Genomic DNA, 23,638 nt, shown 5'->3' with positions numbered 1-23,638 from the left:
TTGGCTGATAGCTCTAGCTAGGAATGATCGAATAAAGTAATGGGCCACTGCTTAGATTTGTTAAACTGAGGAGCAAATGAAGTAGAAGGAAAATGTTGCATTCTGGCAGAGAACAAGAATGTCACCATCTGGAAGGCTTTCATCATGAATGGTCATTCCTTTTGGCCAGCAGGTATTTGGTTTACAGTGATTTCTTCAGAAGGAAAAGAGTTGGAGAAGTTTCCAAATATAGTAAAACAAAATCTTATCCATGAAAGGTAACTGGTGTACTAATGGAGTGGGGTTTTATTCTTCAATACAGATTCCTTCAGGATATTATCTTCAAACCATGAATTCCAACTTGAACTTCAGTGGATTTGTCTTGCCAGTTGCAGCAATGAATGTGATAAGCATTGTGCCACTACTGATTCTTGTTCCTATTTTGGAATGCATTAACTTGTGTCTCTTTAGTTCCAAAGGCACTGGGCATTCTCCAACAATATACATTGGTATGTATAAAGTACATATGTTTATACAGTTTTGATATGTATTCTGGTTTTGAAAGAGAAACTACAGTAGGTGATGGATGATCCTATACAATTACTTCTGGCTATAAATATTAAGATGGACTTGTTTTGGGATGACTCTGAGGTGAATATGTTTCAAAGGAGTTGATGAAAAGACAGTCCTGAAAAAACACACTAGATATAAAGAAAAAATTGATAGCTTTTGTTTAGGACAGAGATTGAGGCTCTTCTGACAAATAAAAATTTTTGAGACACACTCACAAATAACTAGGAGTCATCCAAGGGAACTGGTGAGAGAAACGGTACTAACCATTTAGGCTTGAGACTTACTCTGACTTGGTTCTCTTCTATACATTTGTTTATCCATTAACTTTTGGAAAGTTAATTTACTTTGGAAGTCTTTTTTGGCAATAGGAGAGTCCTTCAATTGCTCTCTGATACTGGAGAAATGTTCTGTCGCTCAAAACTATGAGTTTGGATTTAAATAATTAGGTTATGAATAAAGGCTTTGTTTTTATTACATTTTTATGCTATAACTGCATCAACATTAGTACTGCAGCTTATAAGAGTGAAATTGTATTATTGCTAGTACAGTTTATTCCAGTTTCGTCCCAAGTGAACTAAAAGTATCTAGTCTAAGTCTATGTCTGCAATAGGTGTTTCTAGAACTGTAGAGCAAAAGAAAACATGTAGACAACTACATAAAACAAATGGATGCGTATAGCTGTACTGCTGTTCCCATTGAGCAGGCTGAGCATTTCACAGGTGGAAGGTACACATGGAGAGGTACAGCTTTCCTCTCTAGTACTAGAATTTTCATTTGAATATGTAGTATGGGATAATGGTCCAGGTGTTTAGTAATTTTATTTATTAAAATCCTAAACTGCAACATACCTTACTGTACACTCACTTAAAGTAAAGCAAAGAGGCATCTACAGAGGTGAAGTATTATCTCTTTCTCACAGAAGTGATACAAAGAAGTCATCTCTGTTGTGAGTCCCAACGTTTTCAACAGTAAGTGTTGTAAACTCAGGCTTGCAGATTGGCACTCATTTCAGAGAAATTCATAGCCTAGAAGTAATGATGGCTTTAGTAGGGGTTGAACCTCCTTCCGATGTTGTTTTTTTGTGGGTTTGGGGGGTTTTTTGGTTTTGTCGTTTTGTGTGTGTGTGTGCTTTGATTGTTTGTTTTAATTACCCCCTACCCCTAAACCTCTTACGTTCTTGGATCTGGAGGGATCCTCTGCAACCCTCTTCTGATATCAGCTACAGAAAATGACCAGAAAATCAGCTTCCATTCTGTGTTCACTTAAAACTATTCCCTTTTGTAGATACTATCATTAAACTTCCTACATTTTTTTATCTTCCAGCCTGCATTACAAACCTCAGACAAAAATATTTATAAACGACTATTTTCTCAGTGTGCTACTATTAATTCAGTGCCCCAATGCAAGCAGCACAGTGAGTACTGACACACACAGAGGTATTAATCTGACTAAATTAGCCTAATTAAGAGTGTTATTAAGTTTTATACAAACCAGATGCATATAACGCAGCAGGTTGCAATTACCCTAGTTTTTAAAATAACATCTGCATTAAAACACAAAAAGCACATTCAGATAATAATTTTCCTTAAAACCATGGAAATTTCAAGTTAGTATTAATGTTCTATCCTGTTATGTTGAACAGCAGTAGAATATATGCAGTGGTTTATTCTTAATAGCTTCATTTATTAAAATAGCCTCCTGTTAGGGGTGATAAATTACCTGAGGCATAAAAATATCTGTGAGTACAGGCGATGGCTTTGGATATCCATGTATATGACTGCACCTGCAAATATGGTAGACCTCTGAGTGCCAATATTTTTGCCAACAGTTAATTAGGTTCACAATTATTTTCAGGGACAAAATTGAAAGTATAAATAGACTGTTGGTGTTAAGCCAGCCTATAACTATATTTTAATTCAAGTCTTGTAAGAGGAAGAAATTTAAATAGTTTTCTGGAAATTTTCAGTATGTTAAGAATAACAGTTTTCAAGGACGAGCCATGCAGCCAATGTTGAACTGAAATATCTGATTGCTCTGTAATAAGGATCTACATGAAAACTGTAATCTCTGTTACTTTCTCTATAGTTGTTGGTTTATTTGTAGATTAGGTATGATCTAAAAAATGTTAAAATCTTAAAGTGAATTTAGGTTGTGTCCAAAATATATTGAGAATCTTTATGAAAAACATGAGTATTTGGTAAATTTAGAGTTTTTCCAATTTCATAGTTGTTTTGGGTTTTTTTTAATGTATTTTATGCTACTTGATTTAGTCAATTAGAAGATTCAGCAGAGAACTGAAGGTGTGTGTCTGCTGGGTAGTTGTCCATCAGCTACAGGCAAGAGGCTCTAGCTGAAGTACCTGAGCCATAGAAGTTCTTGCTCTAATATTCTTAATGCCTGATTATACTGAAATGTCTTAAGCCTTGGATTTACTCCATACAAGAGTGATGTGGGGAATAGCTCTCCGTACAGTACACAAAAGCAAGCCTCCAGTCCAGTGGTGGAGATGATTTAGGTGATTTAGGACTTGATGATGACCATTTCTCCCTAAAAGATGGTCTAGTTTGAACAAGTATTCATTTCCGGAAAGCTCTTTGACCTGTTTTACTCAGGATATGAGATTAGGTATTCACAAAGGTCCAATACAACTTTAGTCTCCAGATAATATAAACATCCTTGTCCTAGAATCAACCCCCAGTGTTCCTAAAACAGCCTGTTCTCCTGTAAAACCAAAGCATCAGATGGTCATTCCAAACTGTTTGTTTTAAAGAGGACTAAAGGGAGAAGAGGTAGGGGGAAAACCAGGTCTCCACAGCTCTCAGTTTCTTCCTCTGCCATATAATGTCTTAAAAGAAATATTACAATTGTTGGGCATTCAGAGGTTACTTTTTCTGAAATGTTTTGGCTTTTAGCAAGGAAAATGCTTAAAATATAGCACTGTGTAGTAATATCGAACTGCTTGAGGTTTCTTTAGTACTAACATAATTTTTCACTAGGAGAACTCTTGCTTTCATAGATTACAAGAAGCTCCTTGAGGGCTTTATACCTGGCCTTGATAAGGTGCGTTGGCTAGAAAATGCTGTTGAATTCCCTCTCGTCATCAATTTTCAAGCAATAACTCATTGATGCTCTTATTAACCACTAGAGGGGCCTTAACAGCAAAACAGCTTCCAGGCCTCAGGTTAGGTGGGGGACAGGGTATTTAAAGTTCTGAAAAAGCAGGAAAACTCTGCTGGTGGAAAGGTGTGAGAGTTTGCTGAGAGAAGACAGAGATGCATGCAAAAAAATAACAAGGCTAAGGCCACTTAGCTATATGAGTTTTCTGCCTCTTCTGTCCTGGCACCCAAAGAGACAAACTTTACCTATATATATTATAAATATAAAATGAAACAAAAGCTTTTGAATGTCGACATCAAATCTAGTAAATGTAACAATTTCCAGTCATGAAGTGAGATGAGGTTTCTTATGGGTAAAACAGTGCACAGTCCAGGTATTTGAGCCAAAGCTGTCAAAAGAAACCAAATTCTCACACCTGTACTTACATTATAGCTTAGAAATGCTGAGGAATCACAAACTTAGTCAAAATCAATGGGAGCTCAAAACATCAGAACTATAAATGTTTCAAGTTCAGGAGACTTACTTGGAAACCGCATTCTTTGTGTTTTCTGAGAGGTTACAACCATTTCATACTGTCAACATCAAGAAATATAAAATAATACATTTAAATAGTATCCTCTATGCAATGTGTGGTGAAGTGTGTGGTATTTAAAATACATCTGAGTTTTAGAAGCTTTTTCTTGCATTATGAGGCTAAACATATAGAGTTTTTTTTCTAACCTGTGTGCTGGTCCAGTACTTGTACTTGTGCCTTACCACTGAAGCAGGCAGTAAGACTCCACGCATTGCGTGTGCAGTAATATATCGAAATGTATTATGGATCCAGTATCTTATGGATCATGCAGTGATACTTCTTCAGGACAACTGAAGAATGCAGGAGGCAACTGTAGTCCAACAGCTTATGTGTAAACACGTAGAAAGCTAGAGATTATCTCTTCTGGTAATGCAGCTCATCTCATCCTAAAATGTTAAACAGTCCAGCAAATGCACTATGCAACAAGCTGTCAAAAATAGGTCAGGAGAACTCTATAGTGGAGGGAAAGGGGAAAATGTAGGAATGTTTGATCTCCTGAGATGTGGATATGCACTGCTGATCTTTCTCTCCCATCTACCATGGCCTGCAGCCTTAGAAATCCAGTATTTCAACTGCCTGCACTACTTCTTTTTGTATAGAAAACAAATGGGTAAAGCATATGGTGTATGTGTATATTTCAGAATCTTATTGCTGCTTGAATAGGAGCATTTCTCCTGTGTGGTAGCCTTATTCCCACCCAATCTCTTGTGATATCTGGAAGGGCTGCCGCCTTTTCTCTCTCTCCTCCTTTCTTACCTCCCCTCATCTTAAAAAAAAAAAAAAAAAAAAAAAAATTCTTTGCAACTTTGCTCTTCAGAAAAGTTTTTCCTCTCTCATTTATTCTGCATCCCTGAATTCTTTCTGTGTTGAGCTGGTGTCCCTTTGCCATATATTTAGTTAGGCTTATGGTGTAGCAAGTACTCTTTGACCATGTTTTTGTTCAGAGAGGATGTATTGGGGAGGAGGATGAAGAGGGGAAGCTTCTTTTGCATCTCCTGGGACTCTGCTTCATTCTAAATACATGATAATCCTGTAACTACAACCTTGGTGAATGCTCTCTCTGCTCTTTACCCAGTTGTAGGTCAGTTATCTGCTGCACTTTCCGTGATGGTTGCTGGCTTCTCTGAAATACACCGAAAGCACTTCCCTCAGGTGGAGCAGATGCTTTCCGAGGAGGTTCTCCTGGTCTCCTCCATGCCTTGCTTCCACTTAGCTCCTCAGTATATCCTACTTGGAGTGGCTGAAGCTTTGGTAACTCCCTCCTGTAAGTAAAATCTAATAGGCTAAAAGTGTCCTGATTTGCAGAGAATTATATCAGCTTCCTAAAAATAATTACTGTCATCTGATATTTTATCCCTGGCTCTCTTCCACGGGCTTAATGAGCAGATCTGTCCTTTACCTGCTGCAGAGTAGCATAATTTGTCTTTCTGGCTGTAACTCAGTGAGCAATGACGTTGTTCCAGATTAACTGGAAGGTGACACAGCCCACTCAGGTCCCCGGGGTGCGTAACCCACCGTTCGGGGCGGGATGATTGGAGCGGTGGGACTCTGGGCTTGGATGCGTGACTGGTCTTGAAGCTGAACCTGCTTCAGGTGGGGGCTGGACCAGATGAGCTCCTGAGGTCCCTTCTGACCTGAACTCTTCTGTGATGATTTCCTTGAGACAGAACAAATACGCACATGACAGCTGAGCTGTGGTTATGGTCTATGGGCATTTTTTAGGCCACAGTCAAAGCAAGCTGAAGCAATTTAGCTTAACCCTTGTCATTTGTGGCCCCAGCTAATAGAATTATTACATGTTTTTCATGGACACAGAGCATATGCAGGCGGGTAACACAATTCAACTGACAGGCTAACCTGGAGAATATTGTAGGCACATGCAAGATTTTTGTGCTCTAACTGGGAGTCATGCGAACATGCTTGCACAGAGCATCGTGTCTTAGCTTGTGGCATGGAGCCAGAGATAAACACTCCTGTTTTGCAGAGCACAGGCAGAGCTTAGCTCACGCCTGCCATCCATAAATTATGTAGACATGCTCTTGATTGTGAGTCTGAACCTTCTCTCCCTTCCATAATTTACCATTCCACATCTACAGTGACATTCCTGAGGTTTATTTTCTTCTGAGGAGCACGCAGAGTGCTTGCCAGTGTTTTAACCTTGCAGAGCTTAAAAAAAAAAAGTTAGTATTACAAAAATAATCTAATCAACATTCACTTAAAGAGACACAGGTAAAGTAATTGACTAGCTGATCTCTGCAGGCATTTAATTCTACAGGTTGAGTGTCTATTGTTCCAGTACAACCCCAGAAATGTTCAGATTTTTTATTTAAGAGCAGGAAATAACTTCAGTGTCTCAGCTTCATTCTTACACTGTAAGACTACTGAGAGCTGTGGGTCACAGTCTGTCACTAAAAAGGTAATTTTCACTAGTTTTAAATACTTAGCACTTTCATAATACCTCTTCATCCGATAGCTCTCAAGTACTTAACTGAGACAGGTTTCTAGGCAGGTAATGTGGTTTCTAGGTTACAGGCTAAGTGTAACTGAAAACTGTGACCTTCTCTGTTTAGCTTAACAAAAAAAAAAGGTTAAGAGGTGGCTTGCTTACAGTCTTCTCATGCAGAAGCATGAGAAGAATATTTCTGGTAGAATAAGGCTTTTTAATCTAGCATGCTGGGACACAACAGAAGTCCAATGACTGGAAGATGACATTAGCCTTTAGAAAAGAAATAAAGATCCTTTTTTTTTTTTTAATCTTTTGAAAGGATTGTGATTAGAATTTCTTAGGAAGAAAAGTTGTCTTCCCCATTTAAATAAAGATTAAGCATCTTGCTAAGAGCTGCAGTTAGAGGTGTGATTCAAGAACCCAGGTAAATGGGACTAAGTCTGATTTTGAGACTTGCATGTAGAAAACTAAAGGTATGTACCTAAAATAGTACATTATTACTGTAGTCAATCGGGATGCAGGCCTTCATTCACACACATAGGTGTCTGGCACCATTTGTCATGGAGTGTCTAGGCCTTGCACGCAGGGCAAGCAGGCTCTTTTACGGTACCTGTGTGGCCTCCAGCTGCAGCTGGAGAAGAGCATGATTTTCCTGTAGATCTTGCACCTTATCGGAAAGCCCCATGCAGATGGCTAAGGTGCACTAGAGCATTTCAGGCACACTGGGCATCTGTATTCAGGCTACTGAACTGAGCTCTATGTTTCTACTTCAATTTGAACTGAATTGCTGTTCAGGAACCATTCAGTGGATCTCCATGGATAGTAATGACAGCCTAGACACTTAAATAGTTGTTTCACCTTTCCTGACATTTTACTGCCTTTGTTATGCAGAAGGTCAAATTCAATTATCATAATAATTTACTTGACCTGAGAGTACATGATCCAAGTTGAAGACAGAAATGTTCACACTTGTAATCAGAGGGAAGAGAGGAGATATCTCATTTCTGAAGTGCTTGGTTAGAGGAACTTGATTTGGCATATTGAACTCTTTATCTACATTTGAGTCCTGATACTTACAGTTGTGTTTATACAATACATTTCATTATCTTGTTGTTAGGAGTTTTATATAATCATCTGCTTCAGGTGGCATGAGCATCTCTTAGAATAATATCAGCATTTAAGATTTCCCTAGCACTGAGGTAGTCTTTAAAAAATAAAATAAAACAATGACAAAATAATTGCTCTCCTCCACTGTGTTAGAATGTAAGATCTGACAGGCCTCTGACAGCTTGAATTTGTAACCCCAGCTTGGTTTAAACTAGGAAATCACTCTTTTAAAGCCCACTGATTTAAAAAACCAACAACAAAAAAACCAAAACAAAGACCCCCAAACACCACAAAACGCCCAAAAACCCCCAAAAATACCACCACAAAAAAAGACCCCAAACAACTCCATCCTATGGGACAATATTAGCAGGCATTTGCCCCCACAGTGCATGAGATAGCTGGTGATGGGAAGCCAGCCTGCTGGCCACAGCAGCTGTGTTACACTGCCGGTGTCCAAGCCGTCTGGTGCACTGTAGCTGCTTTGCCCTACAAAGGGTTAGCAGATTTGCGGTGTTTGCTGAAGTGCTGCAAGAATATCATCTGCCCATCAACATGTCTCAAAGCCCTTAGGAATGAGAAGCCTTGTAACAAACAGCTCTGTTAGTTAAAGGATATATTGGGGATCACTTCACCCACCGATGAAACGCAATAGTCTCCGGGGTGAAATGCAGCAGCTGTTTAATAGTTCACAGCAGCACCGTGGGAGAAGCGAGGAACAGAGTATGCAATTGAAACAGCAGGGGTAATTTAGGTAAGTAGGATGCAATTACCCAAGCTGAATTTGGCCAAGATGCATGTTTTGCACCCCTGCTTTTAGAAGGGAGGAATAACCAAAAACTTTGTAGGCTCTTAGTGATTCAAATTAGTTAGGACACTGACTGAACGATGTTTCAGACTGTACTGTTGCATCTACAGATGGTGTCCCAGGCTCACCTGCTTTATCTTGCCCTCAGGCTTTTGGTTCCTATTGTGAATGAGGAAAAAACACTGCCCATGGTATTTTTTTCTTTTCTTTAATATGCTTCCAAAGCTCTCATTTGGACATCCAAATTAAAAAGGGTGGAAGATGGTGATTGCAAAGTTTCATTTGTATTCAGAGATGCTTCAGGCAACTCAGCATCCAAATATGATGCTCTGCTGACAAGTTTCTCAAGCTGGAGGTCATTCAAACACTAATAAAGCAGAGACACTGGGGCTTGGAGAACAAGTGTGGATGAGGGCTCAATGTGTGAAATTAGGAAACAAAAGGTTTTGATAATCGGGAGAAGTTACTCAAAAAGAACAGCTATCATAAAGACTTACTGTTACTGTAACCTAGTTTAGCCAAATTACGAGTGGTAGAATTATTTATAGTCATCCATGCCACAATGGCATGCTACAGCTCCCTCTCACCACCAAAGCTGTTGCTTCTTCTGGTTAGTCTTCTGGCAAGAAAGCGAGGAATAATGTCTTAAAAATTAGCCAGTGACTCTGAGGGTTGCTCTCTGGGGAAGAGGAGCATTGTCCAGCCTTAAGTTAAAGCAAGGTAACGGTCCAGGTTAAGGTGGAGCTCTGGATTTTTGAAGTATTTACTAGTGGCCGCGCCGCATTGGCTCTGACATAGGAGGTCCCGCTGTCCTGCAGTTAAATATCGCGTCTGCTGTCTCCATGCTTGCTGACTGTGGTGGTGTTTCTCTGGTCTTGCTGTGCCTGAGGTTTTAAAAGGTGAAAGCAACCCTCTGGGTGAAAGATCTTTATGTACTTGTGGAATATCGATAGTTGTATGTGGGATGGTTTGTTACGGAGATTCATTTAAACAGTTTAGATAATCCTTTGTTAATAGGGTACATACTAACACATCTGACTGCCCTTCTGCAGCAAGTACATTCTCTGTATAAAATATGGAAAGTCCCTATTAGAGACACTTTGGATTTTTTTCTGTCTTATCTCTCTTCTACCATCACTTACTCTTTTTTTTTTTTAACCTGTAACTGTATCTGCTTCCTTTCTAAGGTTCCTTACTTTCATTCCGGCTTGTGCCAGAAAGAATTAGAGGGATTTCCATGCATTTTTTAACTCTCTTTAATGGAGCTGGTTGCTTTATGGGAGCTTTCTTTGTTCAGACAGCCCACGCAGGCACTCAAGGTAAGCATATGCTCATGACCGGTGTTCCTGAGCAGTTTTCTAATATTATTGATTTGGAGAATTAGGCAGCAGAATTAAAGGGGATGCCAAAGTTTTATTGATTTGCTCTCACAATTAAGATGGAATTAAGATAGGAAATAGCCTTCCAGCTGTATTCATCCAATTTTAATGAGTCATCTTAGTTTTGATAGTTGGAGTAATTAGAGGATGGCATCTTGCAGGAAGCCCCCACCTCCAATCTCTATACTTCTGTTCTGGAAGACAAGAAAATAAATTGTCTAGGAAGCACCTTTCTATCTTCATGAAGAAGTACGTTCGTGTTAGCCATGCTTACATGGAAGCCTCTGGCCATGAGAGCAAGATTAGTGCTTCAAAGAATGGAGAACATGCCTTTCTGTTCCACAGTGTCGTAGGGGAAAGGAGGTTGGGTTGAGTGTTTCAAAGCTGTCTAGGGAATTTGCTCCCCTAGACCCGCTACTTCTCTCTTGCCTTCTTTATGCCTCTCCCTTTGCCCAGCTACTGGAAGAACCAGATTCTGTGACAATACGGCCTCACTGTGGTTTGACCCTTTTGCAGATGAATACTGCAGTTCCCAGGGAACTTACTGTTTCAAAAGGAGCTGTTTCAGATTCAGCCTGTGGAGGAGTATTTAGTATAAGCCCTGAACCGGAGATTTTTCTGGATTGCTGACCTTCAAGATAGGCCAAGAGTTTCTTTAAGTCTTTTTTGCTTTGCTGATGAATCTTTGTTCAATACAGAAAGGACTTGTTTCATAAGTAAATTTGAAAAGTAGAGCACCTGAGTTCATGAACCAAAGGACAGGGATCCCTTTGTTCACATATCTGAAATAGTTCTACTTGCTGAAGTAGTACTTCTAAAGATGCTTTCCATTGATAAGCTTCGTTGTTACTGTGTTACAGATAACTGCTCTCTTATAGAGCACAACTGCTGGGCCTAATGCACACCACCATTGCAATGACCACAGCTGCAGAATTTTTAACTGCTCATGGTTCAGTTTTGAGTTCTTCTCTTCCCTACGTAGAGAACCATATAACTTAAAAACAAGGGGAAGTGAATTTTTTTGAAAGTATGACAAGAAATTTTAATTGCTACTTGCAAGATCTGAACAAACAAATGGTCCTTTGACATGCAGTGCTATTTTTAAGTTAACAATTCAATTAAAATTTTATTACAAGGTATAAAAGCATCACCTAGAGATGGGTAAAAAACAGGAATGCTTACCTAAATGAATCAGGCAAAGAACTATTAAGTACCAAGGCATCCGGTACGGGGAGCAGAGCTCCCTGAATGTCCCCCAGTGGAATAGATTTTTTTTTTCTTTTTTCCATGAGGTAATATAGGTTCAGTGAAGCTAGCACTTCAAAAAAGACTGTTGCTGACTTTTTTTCTTCCCCTCCCCCCAAAAGTATGGAAATTATTAATTTTGATAAGGTTGAAATATTTTGTTTTAGTAACATTGACATATTTTACTGCAATTTGACTTTGGGTATAATTAAATATTTATAAAATAATTAAGCATAATGTCAGCATCAAAACATTTTGACTATGTTGTGCCACTATATATGTAATTTATTCCTTTATACAATATTTTTATACAAAGCAATAGAGGAAATCAATTTTTGCATTTGGTTTGCAATTCAGTAGATTTTTGTCTAATTTTGTATCAAGATGATTTATTCTTTTTCTGTAAGTCTGTGTGAAAAAATTTAATTGATTCAAAAAAGAAAAATGTTCATTTCTTGCCAGATGTACTGTTTTATCAGAGCCTTCAAATTCTTATCCTGGCTGGGACCAGAAAGCCTGAACTCTCCAAATTCTCCACAGACTGCACTTGCCATGTTCTAACTCTTTTTGCTCAAGACTTTTGACCAAACTGAAAAAGTTTTCTGGCTAAAATACTCCTCACTCTTATGAAGTTGGGTGGCAAACTTCTCTACTTAGCTTTGAAAAAAAACAGGTGTAACTTATGTCTTTAACTTTGTCAGACCTACCATTCCTGTAGATGGAACTGACCCCACCATTATCCTGAGCAAAAGTCACTCAAATTTCCAAGGGATTCAGTGACAGTCTGTATTCAGATTAAGGTGCTGTAATAGGTCTGAATAAGCCCCTAAAAAGGGAAGTCCTCTGCAAAACTTGAAAAGCTTTAGAGAAAATATAGTGAAAAATGTCTAATGTTTGCTCTGTTGCTCTAGTTAGAAGCGTTAGAGATTACTTTCCCTATTAGTATGTAAACAACATATTATTGGGCTCTCACATTTTCTTTCTAAAAATAAGCAGAATCTCACTGGGTATCTCTTTCCCAGTGTTCCCCGCTTGAATGAGATTAATTATTCCAAGTTACCACAATTCATGCAACTCACAGCTTGTGAATAATGGGGATATTCCTGTATCTTCATTTGTGTTATAACACTTCAGCCTGAAGACTTAGAGTATTCCTCTACTCATTTATTACGAGCTATAAAAGCATCACCTAGAGATGGGTAACAAACAGGAATGCTTACCTAAATGACTCAGGCAAAGAACTATTAAGTACCAAGGCATCCAGTGTGGAGAGCAGAGCAGGACAAAAGCTAGACTTTTGAATAAAATTGTGACAAAATGGACACAAAAATTGTGACAGGACTTTTGTCCTGCTGACTCATAAATCAAAATAGGCTTGAGATCAGACTTCTGGAGCTTGGTATAGACTGTAACAAAACCAAAGAGGCATTTAGGCTTGGTTTTGTTTTTCTCCTAGTTTGATAGGAAGTGTTTTATACAAAATTCTCATTCCATCTATATTTTTTCCAAACTCTTCCATTGTGCTGCTTATGGTGTTCTTTGGTGCTTGTGATGAAAAGCTGAACATCAGCAAAATAATAATTTTTAATTTATAAAACCTAATGGTTACCTATTGAACCTTCTAAAGATGACAGCACTTCAGAGAAGAAAATTGTGACCTCTCTTAGGTCAAATTAAGGTCAAATGACACAAATTAAGCTCTCATTACTCACATTTGGTATTTTTTTCAGCTCTGTTTAAAGAGCTTGTAAAACATTCGGTATCTGGACAATTTATGGAACTGGGGGTAAAGCAAACCAACCGGAACTTTTTTTTCCTAAAAAGCTGAACTAACTTATTTATATTGGAAGACCAAAGTTCTTTCTCTTTTGCTGAAAGAAGATTATAGTGTTTATGCAATGGTTTTGTAAGATTTAACAAGGCTTAGTGTGTGACTCTTGGGCTATGGGTGCTTTTGTCTTGTCCCATGATTCTTGTTTCACTAAAACCTGAGCCAAGACTATTTCTGGTTCTCCCATCTCTAAGCAATGAGACCATGTTTGCTACAAAGCAATTCAGGATACAGTGAAGTAGATCCTCCAGTGTGTATTTTGAAGTGTTGAAGCACAGAGGGTGTTGACAAAATTTAAACACTTTTATATCCTATTTCATGTCACTAGTTTAGAATTTTATTTGGGTTTTTATTGGCAAAGTTGATCAGATATCAGTCACAGTCAAAGCTGCATTAATCATTTTTAACGCATCTATGGAGGATGGTGTGAATATGATAAAATAAGACTTTTTTTAAAATCTGACGAGTGCAAACAGATGACGGGTGACAGTGATATTTTCAGTACAAGCTGGGAAACTGCTTTCTTTTGGATCTCTTACCTCTCCTAACATTTTAAAGGAAGAAGATGCAAGACAAAACCTGTCCTCCTATGCCAATCATTTCAGAATACATTTCTCTAAAAATATTAATGTAAATATGTAAGAAAGAAAAGGAAAAAAAAAAAGGTCAGAGGAAGGAAACTGCCCCAGACACAGTTTTTCTGCTTGTATTTAGAGAACCAGGCTTTTTTTGTGGGTTGGGGCTTTTTTGTTGGTGTGGTTTTTTTTGTTTTTTTTTTTAGTTTGGAGCCTTGTGTGATTCTAAATACCAAAGACGATAAAGCTAAAGGATATTTCTTGCAGTCCAGATGGTGGTGTCCACTGGTGCCTACTTAGCTAATAAGGATTAGAGGCAGACTGAGACTTTAATTTGGATATGATTAAACGCTATATATATGCCCACTAACTTGATGAAATGATGGAAGGCAATACAATCATCTTCTAAGATATGAGTTAAATTTTTCTATAGTAATAATCTACATTGTAGGATAGGTGTAAAAATGCAGGAATCATACAGAATAGACTAACTTCTGGCATGTGACTGTTTTGCTTTGTCTTCTGTGTTTTCCCAATACTAAAATATGATGGTGTTATTCAGTAAACAAACTGAATGCCTTCCTATGCAACTTTGGGCTTTGTTGTAGATCCCTTGGGAGCCCCAAGGATGCCAGCATAGTAAGATACCTTGTGTGCACTAATATATGTCAAAGACTGGCTTACAGCCCTTTCCACATCTTCTTTGATGGCTAGTGTTGCTAGCAGTTTGTCGCTGTCAGTCTTCCACCAGAAGCAGCCCAGGAGTGTTTTTTGTCTGTGTCCTAATCCTTGCTTCACCTACTTTTCTGCCTGTGTTGGTAGGATCAGGTGTTTTCTCTTGGTGTTGTATAATATTCCTCCTTGTACTACCTGAGCATTTTTGATGCAAAATCAATAGGACTGCAAAATGTCAGTGAAAGTTTACCAGGCACTTTATTTCAATGATGTATGGTATAGCAGGCTTGAGGAACTGACTCTGCCTGGACTTAATCTTCTAATTTTTTCTAAATTTGCCATTAAATGCATAACTGATTCACCTCTAACCAATAAGAAAAGGCTCTTTAAAATATACACAGCTAAAGGAAACTTCTGATTCTCTGTGGTGATTCATGCTACAAAGTATTTCCATTGTTGGAATAAAAATGGAAATCAGGAGCTTGTTGTAGAAAGTTAATTCCCAGTGAGCAATTATCTATGTGACAAACCAACCTTGTAATTGGCACTTCTGTTGGCAATCTCCATAGAAAAATAAAGGATTGACAGAACCCAAAGGCAGTGTCTTTTGGGGGAAAGTGAATTGTTAGCATATTGCATGCTGATTCAAGGATGAGAAAGTGCTGGACTCTTCAAACACAGTAGTGCCCAGGGCGTCTTACTCCAGCAAAACCAAACTGGCCCAATAAGTTCCTGACGTTCATGGCTGAGAGTAAAATCCTGCAAGTATGAACCCCAAGCCTAGTCAGTGGAGGGTGTTGGAGTCTGCAGACTGCTTGTGGAAGGTGTTACTGGGATAAGGGGTGAAAGCGCCTAAAGGGAGTTTCGCTGCCTGAAACATGTTTGATGTTTTAACACCGACGGCTGCTCTCCCAAGGCTTCCTGCCAGCAGAGGATTCTCTATGCAGTAAGTAGAAGTGAATGTAGCCCAGGTTTATCCCCTCCTTCATGGAAAACCAACTTCCATTTAAAAAGGAAAAAGAAGAAAAAAAGAAGTGAGAAGTAAATATTTTTGGCTGAAAATAGGAAATGGTTACATTAATCTTTGCTGTATCCACTGATGAAAATGCATACTGGCAGTAGGATAACGGTCTGTATATCTCTAGGACTGCTGCCACTCCTGTTTCTCTGTAGAGAAAGGCATACCTGACAAGCCTTGTTGCCCCTCGCTGAAAGGAAAAGAAAGCCTTGCTCCTACCTCTTGCTTTGGATAGAGCAGTAAACTAGAGAGAGAGAGCACTATGGGAGCTGGAGTCTTACTATACCAATCTAATTTTGGCCCTGCCTATGCTGTTGCTCCTTTATAATACAGGATTTTCCAAAGGCTTTGTGTCGTTATCCTGGTCTCACTGTTTAAACACTGGCAATTACTGAAAGAAGCAGAGAGGAGACAGAGCAATGATTTTTGACCCAGGCCATGGAGAGGACTGGTGGTGAAGTGGGGGCAGAACCCAGATCTCCTGCTGCCCTTCCATCCTGATAAAATCAAGCATTCCCACTTTCAGAGTTTCAATATGGTGCCTTCGCTAGCGTTAAGACAGTTTCAAAGGTCCATTTTACTCCATTCTCTTAGAAGCTGCTAAATTCCACCTTTTTTTTTTTAATCACTCAGTGCTATTTTTAAGTACGTATTTTCTGTTCAGGTTTCATTGTAAACGCCGTTCCATTAGGAAGCTCCTGCTGCTCATATAGTTAGCCTAGCCGATGTAAATAACCTAGCAGACCGTATGAACTCTGCTTTGACAAGCTGTAGCACCGAACCCCATGCGTGCTTTCTCTTTCATCAGATACACGCGCTCTCTCCGTGACTTCTATTGGCCACTGGGGGATGTGAAATGAAAAACTACCTGATTGTGAATTATGACAGTAAAAGTTTATAAGCTACTAAAATGAAGTTATAGCACCTAGGAGCTCAGTCAACTGACAATGTTAAATGATACGTTTTAAAACTCGCTCTGAGATAATGCTACAAAAGGAACCGCGCACGCAGAGGTGAGGTGCTGCTGCTCTGTGACAGGCAGAAAGGTAACGTGGCATGGAGCAAACTGCGGAGGAGTTAGGGAAAACTGCTGCACTGATGGCAGTTGTTCTCTGTTAATCCCAGGAGAGCTAAAGGTAACTGCTTTGAAAAGAAATGTGTTTACAATTCTAAGATGTGGAGGAAAGAGAAAAATGTAAATATATGTGCGGGGGGGGAGGGGGGTAGGGTGTAATCCTTTGACTGCTGGCTCTCCTGGGCTGTGGAACTGCTCTTTCTCTCTAATTAGAAAATTTTGACAAGCTAAGAATGGCATTGGATGGCTAAAGATGGCTTAGTGGCCAAAAGATTGGTTAAGGCTATCAGGTTTGTACAGCAGAGCTATGGCACAGGAGGCTCCTCTCCCTTTTAGGTTGCTCAGGTGGTGAATAGCCACTCCGTTTCGATGGGTAGGATTTGATACCAGACTTTGAGGGAGCAAAGGAAGGTGTCTTTGGGCACATTGATGCTGGTGTTTTAGTTCAGATCAGGAGTGTGCTTTTGATCTGAATCTCCTGATTATCTCTGATTTGCATCACAGAGTGATCTTGGAGCACAAAAACCCTGCATTCCTCTTGGTTGGAGCTAAACCAAAAAAATGCTCGTGCCTGATGTTCCAGCTGTTAGTGGGAACTGGTCTGATGTGAACCCCCTGAGCTGTGTATAGTGTGGACACCATGTTCTCAGCAGCAGCTGTTTCATGCTCTGTATTTGCTCCTATTGCACTTCACTACTTGCTAATGAAGACTGTCTGTCTTCTTCAAAGGCAATAAATATACTGTATTCCCAAATAATGTAAAGTAATGTAGAGCTCTCTCTGATATTCTGTATCTACTGTAACCTCTTTTTCACCTTGGTTTTATGTTTTTGCTGTAGTTGATTATGGTACTTCAGGTACTGATTGTCTTCAAATGCAGACTGACCGGGGCTGGCTTTCTTTTTAAGCATCTTGATTTCCATAGTTATTTACCACCTGAGCTTGTCTGCAGACTGGTTGCAATGGACAACATTGAAAGCAACACAAGTGCAAACTAAACCACACAAGAATAGGGAGGGAATACAGGCAGGGAAGACTCTAGGTGTATATAGGTGGTACTGTCCTCTGCTGAATGGAGTTTAAGCTGCCAAAATGTCCCAGACACTATTGCCAAAAGCTTTGGTAGAAAAAGGTCTGATTCATGCACACAAATACCGTGTGCAAGACAAGGACATGTTGCAGACTCATGGCTAAAGGCAGCTATACAGAAAGGTAAAGTAAAATGTCGGGTAGCGTCTTGGTAATGGAGCACCATCCAAGGCACTGAACAAATGCTTTTTATGCATGGGGTTTGGTTCTTTTTTTTTTTTTTCAAGAAGGGCCTATTAAAAGCGTAAGAGATGTGAATAAGGGTGTCTACAGACCACCTTAATTCTAGCTCTTCCTAAAATTTTCACATTTGACGTTCATTTAGCTATGTGAACAGGATAATACAAAGGGAAGATGGCCCAATCATTACAGCAGTAGCTGTGCAGAGTTAGGTTTTACAGTACCCTTCAGATTTGTTAGTAAAGTCCTTTAGTTTCCCTAGATCCCTATTGCCTGTCTGCAAAGCAGGAGCAAAGTAGAATGTAGACTCAAAAAAACATAGATGCTGTGAGAATGAAGTCTGTATAAATAGCTACAGGGGGGTTCAAAGCACCTGCTGTGATTGTGTTTTACACAGTTATCTCCGTGTCTTTCACATGAGCCACGTCTCATCCTGCAAGGTAAACTAATTCTCCTTCAAATGTCTGCTTTGCCAGGCAGCTGGTTTCCACACTTGCTGCATGAAGGCAAATTGGAGAGATTCTTCTTCTTCTTGGCTTCCTTAATGATGGTGAACACCCTGGGGTTCTGGACCATTGCACACAGGTACGTGTGAGAAAATGAAAGCTTGATATTTCATGTGGAGATATGGGTAGAAATTCCTGCAAAACCTGTAAACTAGTGTGTAATAAAGAATTAGTAGTGATAGATCATATGTTATCTTTCAGGGTTCAGACCTTAGTATTTTTCATCTGCCTTGAGGAGAGAGATTTCACAGTAAAAATTATGTGGTAAGGTTAAAAAAAAACCTGTTGTAATTAGCCTTAAATATTTAGGGGGTCTTATTAATATAAAAATGCCTTGAAGAAAGAAGAGCATTCTGTTCCTTACAGAAGGACATAAATATGTTGGCATGGAGTTTAGATCATAGCACCACAATATCTTGGTCATGGAACTGACCTCCACTGCACTTGGCTTTGTACCAATACATAGAAAACATTGCTGTTCTCTCAATGAACTTACATCTTTACTATAGGACAGCAGGTGAAGGGGTTGCAAGAAAACAGCAGACCACTACTGGTTAATGCTGTATGCAGTGGCTTCAACAGAATAACCCTGAAGTATTTTCTGATACTCTACTGGGCAATGAGATAAAAGCAATCTTCTGCTGGAAACAACGGAATTGATCAATTAGCCCCCACACAGGAAGCAATTTTATGCCACCTGTAGAGCCTAGGTTTAATACCTGTATATTGCCTGCAAAATGCAAGGAACTCACAACTGCAATCCCATTTTACATCCAGGGTGGTTTGAAAGTTGGCCTGTATCCTGTATTCCGGAACATTTAATCACAGTTAACTTTCTGTTGTCAGTGTTATAAGTAATACTCGTAGTCAAGAACAGGGAGGGTGCCACCATGAGTGGGAAGGGTCACGTGCAAGTGGCATTCTCTTAGACATTGGGCTGCAGTTCTATGGAAATCCTTCAGAAACCTTGAAGAAGTAGTGATTTGCTAATGACGATAATAGAAAATTTCCATGGGCAGTGTACTTCTAGAACTCTTGAGAAAAATACTGCTTTTTTAATTACACATAGCACTAACTTTGCAGCACCAAAGATTACCATAGCATCTTGTCAAGTATTTCAATGTAACCTGAAACACAAGTGTCCATTTATTCTGGTGGCTAGTTCTTGATTCTCTTTTAAATGTGACTTGAGTCATGATTAGAAATGTTTCTCCTGCATGTACTTTGTCTTCCTTTTATAAAATGGGATTTTATTCTTCTGTAAAATGAAATTTTCTTTTGTGACATTTACTGCTGAAAACTAAAAGGTTTTTGGTTGTCGAAAAGTGACCATAAAATTGGGTTGAATTCAACGAATAATTTTGCCACAATTTAACTTATTTTTATGAGGAAATTTTTTGACCTCCAGTCTTTTTAAAAAAAAAAAGAAAATTTTTTATAATTTTATTTCAAATTGGGATTTTGAAGCAAAATCAAGGTACCTCATTTTTTAATAAGACAACCAAAACCTACATGAAATACATTTTCTGAGGTCACGTGTAATTGTTTTATTTTGTGCTGAATAAGAATTCTCCCAGAGGGGAGAAAAAAGGATGAGGACTATTCATATAAACACTGATTTAGGAATGGCAGGAAATCAGGCTTTAAAACTCTGAATTAGAAGAAATATACTAAAATTTCTCTGAGGAAAAAAGCATGTTTCTTTTTAAATTCGTTAAAATGACACAGTACAGCTATTATTAACACCTGCATCCTGTTTGGCACTTCTCATCCTGAAGTTCTGAAAGGTTCTAGGAAAGCACATATCACTATCCTATTTTTTTGGCTGCTTAGAAGTCCAGGACTCAGAAGGCACTGTAACTTGCAAAATATTACCTAATAAACAATGGGTGAAGCTAATCCCAGAAAGGATGATTATTTTAGCATTTTCCTTCCCTATCCTCCCTCCCAGATACAACAATCTGCATCAGGAATACACCAATGAATTCAGAGGAAGTCTTCATGAAGAAAAACTTTTGAAGCATGAAAAAGCCATCAAGCATTATGATAGTGTCCTGGAAAGTTCTCCCATTTTGTCTCCTATGGAGAAAACCTGATAAAATTTCACCCTTGTTTGACTAAATTTTGATTATGTTACCAACTGGCTTTCTAACGATGTTACCTAGTGTATTTAAGTGGAACTGCCAATGTATTTATGAATTATCTTAGGAATAATAATGTTATTTATAAGCTTACAAAATAGCAGTCATCATAGGATTTGGCCTTGTAGGATGCTGCACTGTCATAATGCACATTGAGGACAATGAGAGCTCACTGCTTGGCATGGCTGATGGAGAGAGGCTTTTAATATCTATAGGGAAATAGATAGGTATCCACATGTATTTGTACTTAGTAATGGTTCAAAATTAATAAACTTGAGTATACATTTGTTTAGCAAATTGCTTTGTGACAGTATCATTTACAAATAATTTTGGAGTCTGATATTGGCTGGTTGATACTTGCAAAGGTGGGAGACTTGTGTGCTATTCTTGGCTCTCCTATGGCTCTGCTACCCAGCCTTCAGCAAGTTGCTTCTTTACCTTAGTTTCCCCATCAGTAAAATGGACACAGCTGTACTAACCTTCTTTGCAAATTGCTTTGAGATCTACCAAAAATATACTAGAAACTATATACCAGTAATAAGTCCATAAAGTATGTTGTGAAACATTGATGCTGAGGCATCTAGTCTTTTATTTGGCAGAAGCATGGTGAGATTTGTCATTCCTAAAGGATGATATACAGAAAATTGCTAGTAGGAGAACTGGAGACTAGAATTTATTTACATCAAAATTACAAATTGTAGCCCAGTTGAAGGGGGTGAAGTGAGTTAGGAAAAGAAGATTGGGAAAGGGTAGATGCAGTTGGAAATGGGGGAAAAAATTATTAGTAAAATGCATTCCACTTTAAAGATCTAAACAGTGTAAAACACTGCTCAGATTGGCTGACTTGAGTATTGTGAGCGATGCTAATCCAGCATTTACCACTTTACTTTTTTTTTAAGGTTTTATTACTAAAAAGAGCGAGGATAGAAGTGGGGTCTTTGTGATAAGGAAACATATTGAACCCAAAAACTAAAGGAGCACTTTGATATCAAGATGTTCGTATTGGAAGTGGTAGTCAAGCCAGAATGCTAGATATGAGGAATGCTCTACCGCAGGAGAAACTACATTAAGGGAATATAATGCACTGAAGTGACACAGAGGGTAGTTTGTGAGCTGAAACTATGAAAGAGCTGGTAAAGGAAATCATCTCTCCATCGTTACCCATATTTAATGCTGTAACTTTGGGTTGGGCATTGCAGGAGGGGGAGCAAAACATAGTAAATACATCTAAGAAGTAGGAAGGAAGGCAGTCAGGAGCTGTTAGTTTGATCTCACTAGTATTTAAGGGTTTCTTTTAAAAAATTAAAAGAGAATATTTAAAGTCATGAGATAAAAGGAAAATTGAATAAAATGCAACACAGATATATCAAAGCTAGATTTGCCAGCCTACCTTAATGTCTGTGTGTAATAAGAATTCATTTTCTAAACAAAACATAGTAGAGATGATCTTCCTTGATTTCAGTAAAGCACTTGACATGTCCTGTGGGAAATAACTTGTGAAGATGGAGATCAGGGTCAGCAGAAGAGCTACAAGGTGTCTGAGGGACCCGATAAAGCCTAGATGGCAACAGATACTGCAGAAAGGGGAGGTACCCGTGTGGAAGAGAGTTTTTAGTGGAACTTCTTTAATGTCTTCCTTTGTGGTAAAAGAGAATGTGATCCTAGGATGCACTGGTGGAGATGGAAGAAGTAAGTATATCTTCATACAGGTCCATCTGAAATGGTCATCTATGTCAAAGATGTGCTTTCCGACTGGTGTGGGACATCATGCCTTGATGGCGGAGCTGAGCGTACAGCTCCCTGTTTGCTCTGTAAGAAGCGGGGGGTGGGGGGGGGAAGGCTGCCTGCTTGCCTTGCCCTGGCTCTTGCCCTGCCAGCAAGAGACAGCCTCTTTCTCCAAAAGTGACTGCATAAGCTGGGCTGGTGCTGGGGCTGTGAGAGGGAGAGGCAGCGAAAGGCTGAAGGACCTAGTCTCCAACAGAGAGTGGGAGGCAGACTAATTTCCATGTATTTGAGTAAATCTGTCCATCCCACCTGACAGTTATTTGCTTGTAAGATATCATTTTCTAAATGGTATTTGTATTGCAATAAACCCAGCTTTAAGACACGGAAACTCCTAGTTTCTTTCCCTAAAGAAAAAGTGAGAAATTCCTGAATACTTGACTTCACCTTTGTCTTGGCACAGAAAAGCTGCAAAGATGCTGGTTGGAGTCTGCTGACAAGAGGTATGTGGTCGCTGTCGATGCATTTGGGAGTTATGCACAAAAGGAGAACAACTATGTAATAAAAGGGTAAAATCTAAGATTTGAGCCAGTGAGTATAACTGGGCTGGAGGCGCTTTTAACACCTAATGATATTTATATAATTTTTGTCTTTAAAACTGCAAAAATAACAGCAGTTTGGAATCATTTACATCAAAAACAGGAGAACAAGAAACCCAACTTTCTGTTAAGGTAAAGTGTTTCCTCTGGTGCATGCTCAGGCCGAATGACCTCAAACTTCCTAAGACTCCCCCGCCCCCCCACCCTCAGAAATCAAAATGTGAGAATAGATGACAACAGAGAGTGGAATATAGCTATTGCAGTTTAATTGTCTGATGAAGATCATTCTGCAAGAAAAAGAGGATTAGTTAACTCCCTGGACAGGACCTCTCTGTCATGCAAACATGCAAGAAAGGCTTTCAGCAGTTGGGCAGCCTTCATAAAGAGGTCCTCTGGAAGATATGGGTTAGAATGGGCTTTGGGATGAATAGTTGACTACTGAAAACTCTCTGCCTTCTTCACATGGACTAAAGGAAGGCTTTTTCTATCAGATTTAGTTAAGAATTTGGCCTTTTGGATGGATGGCAAAAGAAAAGGGGTACTGATTGCTGGATTTTGACTTATTTCAGCTGGTGGTGCAAAGGAAGCTATATGTAAAAGTCTATCAATCATGCTCGTTGTTATGACAGAGCAATTTAGCAGTTATACCCAACAGATGGGGATGCTTCTTGAACTGCAGCATCTGGGACTCCATGCAAAGCTGATGGAATCCTTTGTACTTTCAGAGCACTGCCTAAATTTTATAAATCTTGTACTAGCACACAGCGAAATTAGTATAAAGGACTCTATAGGTTTGGTCTTGACTTTAAAAGAAGCTGCTTTCACATCTGGTTTAATACATTAGAAAAAATGAGGGGACAGAAAAAATGAGGTGTGTGTGCATGTGAAACAATGCAATAAGCAGCTGGAAAATGTTAGAATAGCCTTCTTTTGTTCAACATTTTGTTGATCTATGGCAGTTTTTATGGGAGATAACAAAACATTCAGATCTGATCGCCTGTG

The 23,638-nt window shown here is 39.0% G+C and overlaps 1 protein-coding gene across 1 annotated transcript in view; it reads left to right on the top strand.

Moving 5' to 3' along the window:
* The window catches only part of SLC15A5 (solute carrier family 15 member 5), a 35,123-nt gene extending 14,853 nt beyond the window's left edge, over positions 1 to 20,270 (top strand). The window contains exons 5-9 of the mRNA XM_072879210.1: positions 302 to 488; positions 5,319 to 5,507; positions 9,789 to 9,920; positions 18,145 to 18,253; positions 20,126 to 20,270. Coding sequence (XP_072735311.1) covers positions 302 to 488; positions 5,319 to 5,507; positions 9,789 to 9,920; positions 18,145 to 18,253; positions 20,126 to 20,270 — 762 coding nt within the window. The remainder of the gene's footprint in view (positions 1 to 301; positions 489 to 5,318; positions 5,508 to 9,788; positions 9,921 to 18,144; positions 18,254 to 20,125) is intronic.
* The last annotated feature ends 3,368 nt before the right edge of the window (positions 20,271 to 23,638 follow it).

The sequence above is a fragment of the Ciconia boyciana genome, chromosome 1, assembly GCF_034638445.1.
Source record: "Ciconia boyciana chromosome 1, ASM3463844v1, whole genome shotgun sequence".
Lineage (NCBI taxonomy): Eukaryota > Metazoa > Chordata > Aves > Ciconiiformes > Ciconiidae > Ciconia > Ciconia boyciana.
This window is presented reverse-complemented; position numbering and strand designations above follow the sequence as displayed.